General features: G+C 34.4%; 1 protein-coding gene across 1 annotated transcript in view; it reads left to right on the plus strand.

Moving 5' to 3' along the window:
* The window catches only part of ASCC3 (activating signal cointegrator 1 complex subunit 3), a 273,420-nt gene that overhangs the window by 213,459 nt on the left and 45,773 nt on the right, over positions 1-14,188 (plus strand). The window contains exons 31-34 of the mRNA XM_062572708.1: positions 3,981-4,118; positions 4,220-4,340; positions 7,185-7,317; positions 9,986-10,111. Coding sequence (XP_062428692.1) covers positions 3,981-4,118; positions 4,220-4,340; positions 7,185-7,317; positions 9,986-10,111 — 518 coding nt within the window. The remainder of the gene's footprint in view (positions 1-3,980; positions 4,119-4,219; positions 4,341-7,184; positions 7,318-9,985; positions 10,112-14,188) is intronic.

The following is a 14,188-nucleotide window of genomic DNA, read 5'->3' on the forward strand; positions in this document are numbered from 1 at the left end:
AACTTTCACGATTCTTTTGTTTGGCACATCTTTCTTCTATTGGGCATTTTAGACAGTTGATAAGCATTATTCAGTGGCATATGGTCCGAGTCTGACGTGCTTTGAAAAGAGTACAGAGTACTAATAATGAGGATTCTGTGAAAATGGGAAAACCAGCACAACAGATATGCTTTGAGAAAATATGGGTTTTTAGCATCTTGAAACAATATATCACACTCAAAGGGACAGAATTGGGCTGCACAATCTGTTAGCTCATTCTTGTCCAATCTGGTCTCCTCCTTTCTTTTGGAGCCAGCATTGTCATCAACTTGCTGAATTATACTCTGACTGGAATGTATTTCAGGCACAGGGTAATGTATCTACTTAAATGGAATCCTATCTTTCTACAAAAGCTTTTTAAGTATAATAAATTTAAAATATAAAAAAGTTCTATTAGCTTAAAGTAAATGGTTCAACAGTTTACATATGTGCAAGAACAAAGAAAATGACTACTTACCAGTTTGAGAAAAAGCTAGCTTGTTCAAAGATTAGAATATAAAAGATAGAAATAAACTGTATTTTTTATAATAAATATTTTACAGACGAGCATCTCAATTTGGTTTTCGAGGGTTTTTTAATAAAAGCTGGGTACCTACTCAACCTCATGTTAGAGGAATGCATGGGAGGTATTTTGTTTGTTCTTCAAGAAATCTGTGGAAGATAGCGTAGGCTACTCAGCATGAGACCAATCCGGTCTGTCTTCCCCTGGAGTCCAGGGAAAATCCCTCCTTGCATTATTTGAGAATAACTTCCTTGAACCAGTGTTGCAGGTTTTTTTAATAACTGCAAGTCAGTAAAATGTCCATTTCCTTATAAACGTATTATTTTTAATATACTTAAGATAAAATGTGCTTTCTTTAATCTTTTAAAGTTAATATTACAGTTGTGTTCAAAAAGGTAAAAAGTAATGAAATTAAAACAATGTAGAAACACTAGATTTCTTTTATAGTCACATTGGTGGGTCTGACTAATGAAGCCAATAATTAATGCCAGTATTTCGTAACAGAAAGTGATAATATTATTATATTAAGCTAGCATAAGAGAGTCATATTTTTAAATAAATTGTCATGAGAATTTTATGCCTTGGACTGTTCCTATGGGCAAAATAGTTGTGTTTATCACCTTGATTTATGTGAAAGTAAGGGGTCAGCTAAAAATGACTAGGATTCCCTGCTGCTAAACTGACAGGCTAGTAGTACACATGCCAGCTCTCCTGCTAAGGGTCCTCTAGTTTTCCTGTGCTAAATTACACTGCTTTGCAGGTATGACTAACAGCACCACAGGCCACCGCTGTAATACAAGTAAGAGAAAGGAAAAAATAACCACTGCTGATTGTAAAAGCAAGAAGAACATCTTGGACTAAATTCTCAGCAGTGTGAATATGGGATATTTTATGCTGGAAACTACATGTCTAAAAGAAATAGCTCAGGTTCTATACTGAAAATAACACTGTAAAACTGCTTGGGCTGAAGGAGCAGTCTAATCGCTGTAGACTAACTGCAGAGAGTTAGAGGCAGAGCTAGTATGATCGCTGTACTTTTATAGAATAGCGAGTGTAGATTCATTATTTTCCTCCTATTAAATTCTGTTCACGTGAATAATTAAATAAAAAATGTCATTGGAACTGACTTGTTTTCTTCTATTAAAGACATGACAATGATAAGGGGATAATTCTTGGTAGAGAAGAGAAAAATTATTTCAGCAAGATGATATCTTCTGCCAATTTATGAGGGTAGAAATGAAGTACATTGGAAATGTATGAATTCTTCACATCTTTTTATGATATTTGCTGGTGCTATTTACCACTTTTTCATCTTAATTCTCTGTTTGTCAAATGTATACATACAACTATTTTTTTTCAAAGTGTCTATCCAAGCATAAGGAGATTATATAGTACCAGTTCCACTTCATAAATCTGTAGCAAAAAAACTTTATTAGGTTTGAGTATATAGTAGTAATGTTATGTTGATGATCACAGATCACAGAAAAAGTATACAAGTTTTCATTTTATCCTGTTATTTTTTGCCTTAGAAGAAGAAATCTTTAATATGGGTCATAATTCATGTTGTCTGCACTACAGTCACGTGTCTACATGTTGACTAGAGAAATCAAAGGTTTACTGATTATATCTAGATAGATAAACTTTAACATATTTTCCTTTCATTCAATTCTTTTCTCTGTTCTACTTATCTACTCCTTATTTCCCTTTCCTAAATAGACTTTATCCTGTCTCTGTTTCTCAGTTCATTGTTTTTTTCTGTTTCCTTTCCCTTCAGTGTTTTACAGTTCCTTTTCACTCTTTTTTTTCTATAAGCTTCCTTTTCTTTTATATATGCCAGCTCTATTTAAACAAACTTTCCATATCTCATAATATATGATACTATCAGGAATATCCAGGCAGCTGCATATTTCACCATTATGAGTGAAAATAAAGTTTAGGAGCTTCTATTACTTCAAATTGTCTAGACCAAGTAAAAATGTTAGCAATATCTTTGTAAGTTGGGTTCTCTGTTACTTCTGTCAATTCTGTTCATGTTAGCTGAGACTACTTTTTTAAAAAAAAAAACTTTTTGAAATTTTTTATTACTCTTCTTGCTAAAATTGATTAATTTATGAAACCTATACTGAATTTTTTAAATCCTGAATTTAGACTATTATTTTCACAAGCTTTTTTATACCTCTTTAAGGTTTTTTTTGATGTTTGTAGTGACATATACTCCTCGGTTTTAGTCATATGAATAATTATATTAACTTTAAAGTATAAGAATTATCAAACTTGAGAATTCTCAGAAGTGAGAATATCGGAACCTGACTGTGTTAAGTGGAGGATGACAGCATCACTGCAATCATCCACGAAAAATATCTCAATATTTTGAGAAAATAAATCAGAGATGCAACTGAAGGCTCAAACTGTGTTCTCCAGATTACTCCAAGTAATTTGTTCCATATTACATGTCTTTCTCTTACAGTGCTTCTAGCTTCTAGATCCATTGTGAGCAGTGCTGCCATAAGTATGCAATATCATCATGCCACTGCTGGTGGCATCAGGAAACCACTAATAAGAGATAAAGTTTGAAATTTCCTGGCTATAATTATATTAAAATCACATAAAATAATAGATAGCCCTCTAAATAAAATAATGAAACAAATACTGAGGGAGAAAAGTCGCAGGCAAGAGGGAGAAGCTCTAAAGCTCTAGTTCATTGTTAGTGAGAGGCTATTCACAGAGGTAGTCTACAGAAATAAATGGGCTTATGGAATTTACTACCCAAAGTCCTAAGCAAGATATATAGAGGGTATAGTTAAAATGATTCTGAGTAGTCAGTGATGTGAGATTTATTAAAAAGAGAAACACAAAAAAAACCTTTTAACCTAAACTTCAAAGAGTTTTAAATTATTTTTGTATGCTGGATTTCACTATAAGATTTGAGTCTATAAATTAAAAAATTGCAGCTGAAAAATTAGTCAGATGAATTTGCATTTTGGCATGTGAATAGGAAACTTTGTTGCTGGAACGTAATTGCAAAATTATCAAACTGAAGAACTGTGTCTTTTCTTAGGCATTAAAGTGAGCTATGTTTTTATACCAGTCCTAACCCCTTTGGTACTAGGAGCTGCTTTAAATAAACGCAGAGGAAAATGAGTAGCGTTTGTCTGACCTGTAGAGATACTTTCCTCATTTTGAGTTCCTTATCTGTACTACTAATAGTGTCAATAAAGTCATGTACATTTTGTATCTTTTTCCTCCCATCCTTAAAATACTACTTGACTTCTTAGACTGAAAATAAACTGTTAAGAGATTGGAGACTGCGTTTTCCTCTGCCTGTCTAGAGAGTATTGAACAAATTATGCTTGCTATAAAAACTAAGATAATAGCAACCCTAAAAGAGTAAAACGTTCTGAGAAAACATTTCAAAGCATGTAACTGTTCTCTGTTACAGATGAATGACATTATAGTGACAGTGAGAGATTCAAATCTGAAGCTGACACTTGCTTTTGGAATAGGCATGCACCATGCGGGGTTGCATGAGAGGGACAGGAAGACTGTGGAAGAATTGTTTGTGAACTGCAAAATCCAGGTATATTTGTTCTTTGAATCCTGCCATAATGAGATTTACATGGAATTTTAAAAGATGTCTTTTTGTTACATATACCTCATTAATCTTTCTTTCTCTTTTAGGTTCTTATTGCTACAAGCACATTAGCTTGGGGTGTAAATTTTCCAGCTCATTTAGTAATTGTTAAAGGAACAGAATATTATGATGGAAAAACAAGACGTTATGTGGATTATCCCATTACAGGTATTCACATAAATTACAGAAATACTCGGATGTCAAAATGCATTTCAAGCATATGCAAATGATCTCAATTTAGAAACTGATCCCTGAAAATATCTAACAGGTAGAGGCTAGGATTGTTTTCTTTGTTTATTAGAATTTGTTAAAAAACATGATACTAAATATATTTGTTTGTTTATATGTGTGTGTGTGTGTGTGTTTGAGAGAGTGTATTCTATAACATAATGTTATAATAAAATGGCTTCTGTTTTGGAAGTCTTCTTTCTTTCTATACTCCTTTAATGAGTATCATCCAAAATAGACATTAAACAATTAAAGAGGCAATAGAAAGTCATATTTAGCTACCTAGGAAGTTGCATAAAAGTAAGTTTTCACACAAATTATATTTTCATTTTTGAAATCTGTTTTAGAATTAGTCTATTCTAAAGTTCTATTTCTATTTGAAACAGATTTCTAACAGTAAACATCCGTGTGGTTTGAAATTCTACAGTTGAATCATATGTGTATGAGAACATAACATTTATTTGTAATCACTTGACAGTAAACAGAAACAACATTAACTAGTATAGAATCTTCAGTGAAATTAAAAAGTAACTGATACTTCAAAAATAAGCCGCGAAATTAAGTATTTGAATTTCTGGTTTGATACAGATTTTTATTACTTTCTGCATCCAGTCAACTGCACTTCTCATAAACTGTTCTGCAGTGTTTTCAGCAAGCTTAAGAAAGTGAACCATGGAAGGATTTCTTTCAAAGTTCAGACAGGGAGAATGTCTGTCTGGATGGTGCTAAGCTTGAAGAATGAGGACAAGCTAAATTTATTCCAGGTTTCCTGCTCTGTTTTCCCTTTCTCTTTTCACAAGAGAAAGTTTATTATTAAATGGTACGTTACCCTAGAGATCTGTATGCCTAAGGACAATCTAGATATTATCTGTAATGTTGATAGGGATCTTGTATCTTTTTAACCAGCAGCGTCCTTTTAGCAAGAGGAGTTCACAAATAAAAAAAACTGAAAATGTTACAGAGATTACTTACCCAAATAGCTCATCACAGAGCTTAATTTAGTGGTTAGTGCTCTACAGGAAACTTGGGATCAATTGCCAGACCAAGTCTGTTGTTTAAAGATGACCCAGAAATCGGCCATGCGCTCCTCTGTTTTGAGGCAGACTGATGGAAAGGCCGTAGCAGCAGTCTCCGCCGGGAAGCGGTGTCTCACTCTTCTCTGCTGGCAGAGCAGTGGCGATAGACTCTACTACTGAACGGGGAAATGTGATAAGGGAAGGAATCGACGGAAGTTTTAAATTTTATGTTGAATCGATGGGACTGTCAAGGAGAAATAGTCAGGAGTGCAGATTATTTCAGGAGAAATAATCAGGGATACTTTCAAAAGATGTCAGAAACTCAGTAACCGCTGGAGCCTGTTTTAGAAATATCTTGTACAAGTACTCACAAAGGCTGTAGGGAATGCTGATACTTTCGCTCTTCATTGCCTTTTTGAATTCGGGTTATATATAGTCTTGAACTGACTTGTACGGCGGGGTTTCTTAGATGAGAGTCCTTTGAGGGGGAAATATTTTCCGCTCTCTGGAATGGAAGTTTTTAGATATTGTTGTCTGTGCTGCGGATTTCTGCGGAAATGCAGATTCTTTATTTTGTGAAGAAACTTGCGGTATGGTTAGCTTAGAGCAATTTTATTTTTAACTTTCTACAGAATGTTTATATATCTGGAAGCTCTTTGGAAAGATAATACAGATTTTCAAAACGCTGTCTTTAGTGCTGCTCTCAAGTTTGCCTTCACATGGTATAGCTTGGTTTCTTCCTGCTGAAGTTACCATTCTGTATCAAAGCTTTGGTTCTATGGAAGCAGCTGAAGGAATCACTCCAGGCTGTTCAGTAATTTGAAAATAAGCAAAAACACTTCTCTGAGTGAATTCAGAGGTTTTGGGGAGGCTCCTTCTTTCAGTTAATAGGCATTTACTCGGACAGTTGAATCATTTGTGACATTTCAAGAGTTTAGTCTGGTGATTAAAGGCAGCCAAGTAGCTTGTAGACCGTAAAGAAAATATTGGGTTTGGATAACTGCTTAGTGGATATTGGCAAAAATCATTTCCTGATGCTTTTTGGCAAATTCATTTCCTATATGGTATCATACACTGTTTAATTCACCATACTAGAATAGTAGGAAGTTGTTTCATCAATCCCCCATGCACATACCTATTCAGAAATAGCATTTTCAAACAATTTTTATTTTACATTTGCATGTCATTCCTAAATTAAAAAAATGAATAAACTGATAGCAAAAAATTGTTCTCTATATAGCTTGCATGTACACTAGTAAAAGAAAGTTACCATCAGGTTGTTTCTGCTATCACTGTCCATTGCTGTATCTCATTCTATATCATCTGTCTTGTCCTTTCCCCAACTACAACACCCATTTTCCTCTAAAAATCTAATAAATCATACACAGAAACAAGGGTTATATAAGGAACTTCTATTAGTGTGAAAAATCAAGTACTTGAAAAAAATAGGAAATAATATAGAATTGCCACTGTAGCCTTCAGGAGTTCTCTTACACATATGATCTTTAATTACATGATCAAGCAATGGGTGGATATGGAACAAAAGGAGAGGAGAGGGAATTTGTTAGATGTAGCTTTGTGTACTACTGCAGTGGGTAATTTTGAAGCACCTGAGAATGTAGACTCTGCCAGGAAGAAGTTAATTGTAAATTTACCTGAGACTGAAAAGAAAAAATACGTATGTCAAAACCAAGAGGGCTTATGAAACCACAGAAATTACAAAAAATCCATTATACAGAAATAAATGCATTTATTCTCTCTTTGGCAGATGTACTTCAGATGATGGGACGTGCTGGCAGACCACAGTTTGATGACCAAGGCAAAGCTGTAATTTTAGTTCATGATATTAAGAAAGACTTCTACAAAAAATTCCTTTATGAGCCTTTCCCAGTGGAATCCAGGTAAAGCTGATCAAAGTAGCAACACTACTACAAATGAGGAATAGAGAAAAGTGGAAGAAAATTCCTATCCAGGTTACCTCCTAAATGCTAGGCTCCTGGAAGACAGTGATCTAAATGTTGGGATCCTAAATATTTTCCAAAAAAATATTATCCATCTTTATGCAGAAAAATTCTTACTTCCATGAGTCTTGAAGCACTGTTCAGCTCTTTAATCCATTCTTAGATAATACTGCAAATGCTTCTCTGCCTCTGAGTCTTGTCTCAGACATTTAAATGAGAGGACAAGCTGTTCTTCAAGCCCAGTATGAAGGACAGCTATCACAGCTCTCTGAAATGTTGTGACAAATTCTTAATAAGAAAAAACAATGGGTGAATCTTTATCACTTTTCACCTTGTATATGTTATAGATTATATAATATATATATGTATATTGAACATATATATATGGATATCTATGTATGGACCTGTATGGATGTCTCTCTATATAGACACATTATATATTTTTAACTCATATACACTATAGGTATCTTACATTGTTCAAAATTGCACAAGAAAAGAGACTTCCTAGTGTAAACAATTACTAATATACCTTCAACACATCTTTCACTGAAAAATTGCAGATTTTTGTCAGAAATGTGGAAATACTACCTTTGGGAGCCTCCTTGAACTTAGCTAACCTAGCGTTTGCTGTCCAGCATAATGTAACTTCTGCCTTGTTTTTAATATTTATAATATACTTAGTTGTTCCGTGAAGAACAGATTTCATTACATCAGACTCCTGTAGACACACGTTTCATGGAGAACTGAGAAAGTTTATTGAAAACTTTTCTCAGCCTTGAAGAATTCACAATATTGTTCTCCCAAGGAGACACGAGCGCTAATTTGACCTCTGTGCGGTCAAGACATTTCTAGGAACTTGAGAGTGCTACCCACCTGTGAATTCTAGTTGAAATGGTCTGATGTAGTTGAAGGTTAATTTCTACAGTGCAGAGATGGACACATACGATTTTTGCAAACAAGAATGTGGAGACATGCGCTTCATTTCCTTAGGAAACCACACTTTTTTAAAAAAGAAAACCTATAATTGCACTTAGAACAAAACACTAGAAATTGAACTTCTTCAAAATGATAGCTATCAAGTCAAAAGAGCAGGATGATTAAAATGTTGATGTTATATCCAGACTGTACGGCGCTGGCATAAAATAAGAAATCTCTCTATTGGTAAGTGATGTTTCTAAATAGAGAAATAGTATCTTCAATATGAAAATCATAGTCACACCTTGTTTCAGTTTCAAATACTATAAACATTCTCCACTTCTGGTAGCTCATTTTATGTGTATATATTTACTTAAATCAGCAGTTTGATAAAACTACATTTTACTATAAACACAGAATATTTGATAAGCTTTCAGATGAAGATTCACATATTAATGGCACTCTCATTAAGTTCTCTATATTTAATGATACGATTAACTTAGAGTCTGCATGGTCTCCTTTATGATTATCAAAGGTATTTGAATTAAGACGCTTCATAGTTTCAAAGAGAAACTGTTTTTTTGGAAGGTTTTTGGCTTAGCATGCTTTCCCTTCTTATCCTAATAAAGAGCAGATTTAGCTTTGTGTAGTATTTCCAATCTGTAACATTAAACTTGAGATTTTTTAAAACATTTTTTCCAAAAATCATTGTCCATGTATTAGTTGTAGAACTGAGTGCACAACTCATGTGACAGGCCTTGCACACTCGCTGCTTGTGGCTCTGAACTATAGCGCTTTAGAAGCAAAAGAGCAAGCACTCTTTATTATGAATTGCCTGTTGAATAGAGTAACCTGTCCAGTTTCTGTTGGACAATCTGGGTAGAACAGTTTCAGCTCTTACTTTCAGAAGTCTGCAATCAATGATACAGAGTAATAAGACAGTTACTCAAACCAAATTATTGTTTACTTGTGGCAATAAGGGAAAACATTAGGAAAAGAGGAAGGATTTTAATACCATAGAAAGTTGATTTGGTCTTTAAGGATATTTGCCATGTCCTGGTTGTACTCAAGCCAAGCATGAGCTCATTAGTAGCCCAAGTGGAGGTCTTTAATAGATTTAATGACAATAAACAATATTTTGCTTTGTAAGAATCATTTTACACTGCTTTTATTTTTCTGTGTTTCTGAATTTAGACTCTTCTGCCTAAAACCAGCTTTCTTTTATATTGGATGAAGACAAGGCAAAATCTGAGGGAAACAGTTTTGATGTAATTCTAATAGCCCTAAAGTATTTGTCAAATCTTAGCTAAGCTATTGCCACTGTTTCATTTCCTGTTTGCCTTTCCATATGATTCTCTATTGAATTAAACCAGTATGATCATATGGTCAACATACAGTATTCAGAAGTTACTATTGAGTAGCTCTATCTAAATACATTACAGGAATGACATAAATTTGTGCTTCTTGGTCCAGTCAAGAAATAATTGAAACTTCAGTCCACTACCGTGTAAAGATGACTGACCTTACAGGAACATCCCTTCTTCCTCCTTTCTACTCCATCACTGGAAGAAAAATATGTAAAATTTTCAGATTAAAAGTGATAATAAACCTTTTAATACACAACTCTACAAAGTATATTATCTGACTTTGTGATTGTAACTTTAGCTAAGTCCTCTTTCATCCTGTTCTTCAGCCTGTTAGAAGTGCTGGCTGACCACTTGAATGCTGAAATTGCTGCTGGAACAATTACTTCCAAGCAGGATGCAATGGATTATATCACCTGGACTTACTTTTTCCGTCGACTTATAATGAACCCAACGTGAGTATAAAATACAAATGTGTTTTAATCTAAAGGTAACTTGAGGGCAGAGTTGCTGCAAGGGTGATCCTCCCACCATTGGAGCCTTAGCAGGCTTCACTATAGGAGCCTTCCTGGCCCACAGATGGAAGAAAACTTGTATGCACTTTTTTCTAATAACTTTTCTCTAAATATAAATGTGTTTCTTGGCAGATAACTTACTTTACAATTCAGTAACAACTATAAAATAACATTATTGAGAGGGCTACATCAGCATCTCTAAAATAAAACTCTAGATTATCACATTCCTTTGGGTACTATGTTTATAATGTGTTGCCTTTATATACATATATATATATATTTATATATATATACACACACACACACACACACACACACATATATATATATATAGCTACACATTGATACATTATGCCGGGTTTTTTATAGGAAATCTATTAAGAGCTGGATTTTCATAATAAATGAGAGACTAGCTATCAACTGTTTCTCTGTGGTAAAGTTGATTTTCATTGGAGGATCCTGGTGAAACCATGTGTGCAATATTTTCAGTGATTGTTAGCATCCTGCCTAGCTCCAGCTGGTATGCAGATCATTCTGAGCTGTTCCAACAATGTAGCCTGCCCTTGCCACAGTCTTGTTTTGGATAAATGGCACATTATGTATCACATGATCGTTCACCAACCAAAATAATGTGGCAACTAAAGAGTTAGGATTTTACGGCACTGTTTCATAATGTTTCATAAACATCATCTTGATATGTTCCAGCGTCACATTTCTGAAATCGCATTAATGTCCATAACATTTGACAGTATTTTAAGTTGAGTTCTTTATAGGTTACTGCTGTTGGAGCCTGCAGGTTATAAAAATCAGTACAATAATTTTCTTGAATTTTATTTTAGTCATCTTTAGTTTTGAATTCTACGTCTAGACATCTAGTCCTATTTGGTAAATCTCCTGCAAATAGTCTTTCAATCTAATGTTCTTCAGAAATCAAAAATGCACAGTGTTAGCATTATAAATTAAATTAAAAGTAATTGACTGCCCTGATTTATAACTAATAAAATGAGTTAACTTGTGTGGAAGATGTTTCTGTCATAGTGTGGCAAACAGCTAAATTCTGTTTTATCTAGGTTGGTTAGATGTGGGTAAGCTGTGTTTGTTTATATTTACCCTTCTTCCCACCACTTAAAATGCAAAAATTTCATCATATATTACTTTGGAATTTTGTGCATGATCCTACAACAACTGTTGTTAAAAACTATGCAGACACTATTCTTATTTAGTGTAAATAATGCTATTTTAAAATGCATCGCTATTGAATTGCGTTGCTTAAATAATGTTGTTTTGTCTTTGGCAAGCTTTGATCACGTAGTATCTATGGTAGATATGCTTTTAGGATACAACACAGAACATAAAGGTAGGTGTAGAATGTAGAAATGTAGTCACCTGATTTAACAGGCAAGTTCTCCCCACCATAAAAGAAGGTTCGCAGTGGAGTACAAAGTTGGCATATTTACTGAAGATCCTTTTTTCTCAGCAATTTCTTTAATGTGCAGTGCTGTGGAAAATTAAATTTGAAGTTATCACAATATCAAGTTTTAAGCCATTCTGCTCTTTTGGGAGGATTCTCTGAAGACTTGCAGGAATGCAACACTATTTTGTTATGGGATGCAGGGTCTTCGTCATGGGAGACAAGGTCAACAGATTTTTACTAGTAATGTCCATAATGGCAGGACAGGAATGCAAATTGAAATTGGAGTTTTTAAGTGGAACACCACACAGGCAGGTTGGAACAATTCACAACTTGTGCTGCTTTCTCCAGTGTCTCATCCATGCGCAGGTACTCAGCATTGCTTGTATACTCAGTCATGCAGAGAGAAAAATGAAGGACATTATTGACTGTGTCAGAAAGGTCATTTCTGGGTATCAAGTGCAAATGCAATGGATATGCTTGCTTTCCATTCTTCTGCATAATAATAAATTCTACTAAGTTTCATCCGAGGTTGCTAAACTAGCTAATTAGTAGAGTTCCTTGGCATCCTCCACGTAGTATTTTCAGATCTCTTCCAAGCTAAGGAGTGCCAGCATGGTCAGTGCTTGATTGAGATATATCAAAGGAAAACTGAAGTTTTATGAGGAGAAGACAGTGGCAATTGAGAGTAGTTTGTATAAATTGCAGTATAGTAATGGAATTTGGTGTGCCACAGATGAGCATCCAAAATGTTTGATATTACCAGACAAGAATTATTTGTGTCCCTAAATAATAAAAAAATATTTTTCCAAAAGAGTAGAAGCAGAGTGGCTAGATTTCAGTCTGGATATTAACACCCAGTCAGTGTCTGCTGATATACGATTCTTTATCGTGTCCTGCCCCAAAGCAATTTTGTTGACATTCACTCCATAATGAAACAACAACTGCTTTGCAGCCAGCAGGTAATCATACGTTAGTGGTGAATAAGTAATTCCCATATGCATGATTGATAAATTTCCTTGAGATTCATTGGCATGAAAGGCGTTGCATGTGATGCTGTAAATCCTCAAAGTTAATGGGCTTAGATAATATGCAGAAGATTTATATTCTCATTTATTTCCAGTTTTAGCTACTTATGTATTAAAACTGCATAAAAAAATCTAGGATCATTCTGTTCTAGCAATCCAGCATCATAAAATGCCTTACTGGCTGCTTTCAATTTGTACTATTTAAATAAAATTAATCTACCTTTACTGTGAGATAAAGATCAAAATAACTTTTGCTGTAAGTATCCAGGTTTATTCTAAACACACAGTTTACAGAAAGCTTTTCTCGCATGTTTGAGATGATAATTTGTTAGACTTGTAATAATGTCTCTTTAAAAAGTGTTGTTGAAAATCTTTGCATGTTCCAATACTTATTTTCATCAAACCATTTTAATTTCCCTGTTTGTTGATTCTGACATCTGTGAAATGGGTTTTAACTGTGCAGATGAGAGGTAATTGAGCTAATGATATGGAGGATATGATATAGCTGAGTGCTAGTTTTATTCGGAGGTATCCTGAATAACCATGTGCATGGTGTTCAAGCTATGATGTACAAATGAGAGGGGAGTTTCACGTAAAATTATTTACCACAGTATATCAGTCTCAATATCCGTAGTTTCTTCCTTGTTCATTCCCCTCCCTCCCCATAGAAATTATTTCTAAATATTGTAGAAGTTTTTTGAATTTGCAGTTTAAGTCAAAGATTCTGTGCTACTTCAGTCAAGTACTCAACATCTTCTTCTTTCCAAATGTGCCTTTAGCCAGTATTTTCGCTGCTTAGTCCAGACCTGTTTAAAGACAGATCAGCTAAGTGCCCTGTTCTTTGAAACGGGCTATTTCGAGAGTGTCATCTGTCATAGCCAGCAGACTGAAGCCTTGGGCAGATCTGCTTTATTTGGCTGAAATTCCTTGACTGTTTCGTTCTTTTGCCCGTATACAATGGTATAATCCACAACTTTGTGCCAAAGAGAACTGACTATGGGAAACATTTTCTATAAATCAGGTTATGATATTTTCCAGATACTTATGCAGCAAAAAAAAAAAAAAAAAAAAAAAAGCATATTACAACATATGCAAAGCTAAGCAGAATCAGCTTTCATTTGGAATGCTAACTTTTCGATAATCTGAAAGTACACATCACATCACTGTAAAATGTGTGTGTCTTTATATATTTATACACACAAATGCACATGCAGAATTAGTTTTCTGTGAAAATTGCTTCTGAATAATCTGACAAATTTTGTTTTGTTAATTAATTCTGAGAATCATTCTTAAGCTTTTTCACTTTGTCAGTCATATGAAACTTACTGGAGTGAAAAATAATATAGCATAAATTACAATTACATGGAATTATCTCAGACTGATATTATTGTCACTAGTCATACATTTGCATTTTACTTTAAATTTCCCTTTCTCAGTATGATTGGCTGAATGCCTCTAATCTGAGGGCCGCAAAGATGATGAAAGGATGGGAGCATCCCTTGTCTGAGGATAGGCAGAAGAGCTGCGACTATTTGACCTGGAGAAGAGAAGGCTCAGGAGGAATTTGATCGATGTATA

Source organism: Rhea pennata, chromosome 3, assembly GCF_028389875.1.
Source record: "Rhea pennata isolate bPtePen1 chromosome 3, bPtePen1.pri, whole genome shotgun sequence".
Lineage (NCBI taxonomy): Eukaryota > Metazoa > Chordata > Aves > Rheiformes > Rheidae > Rhea > Rhea pennata.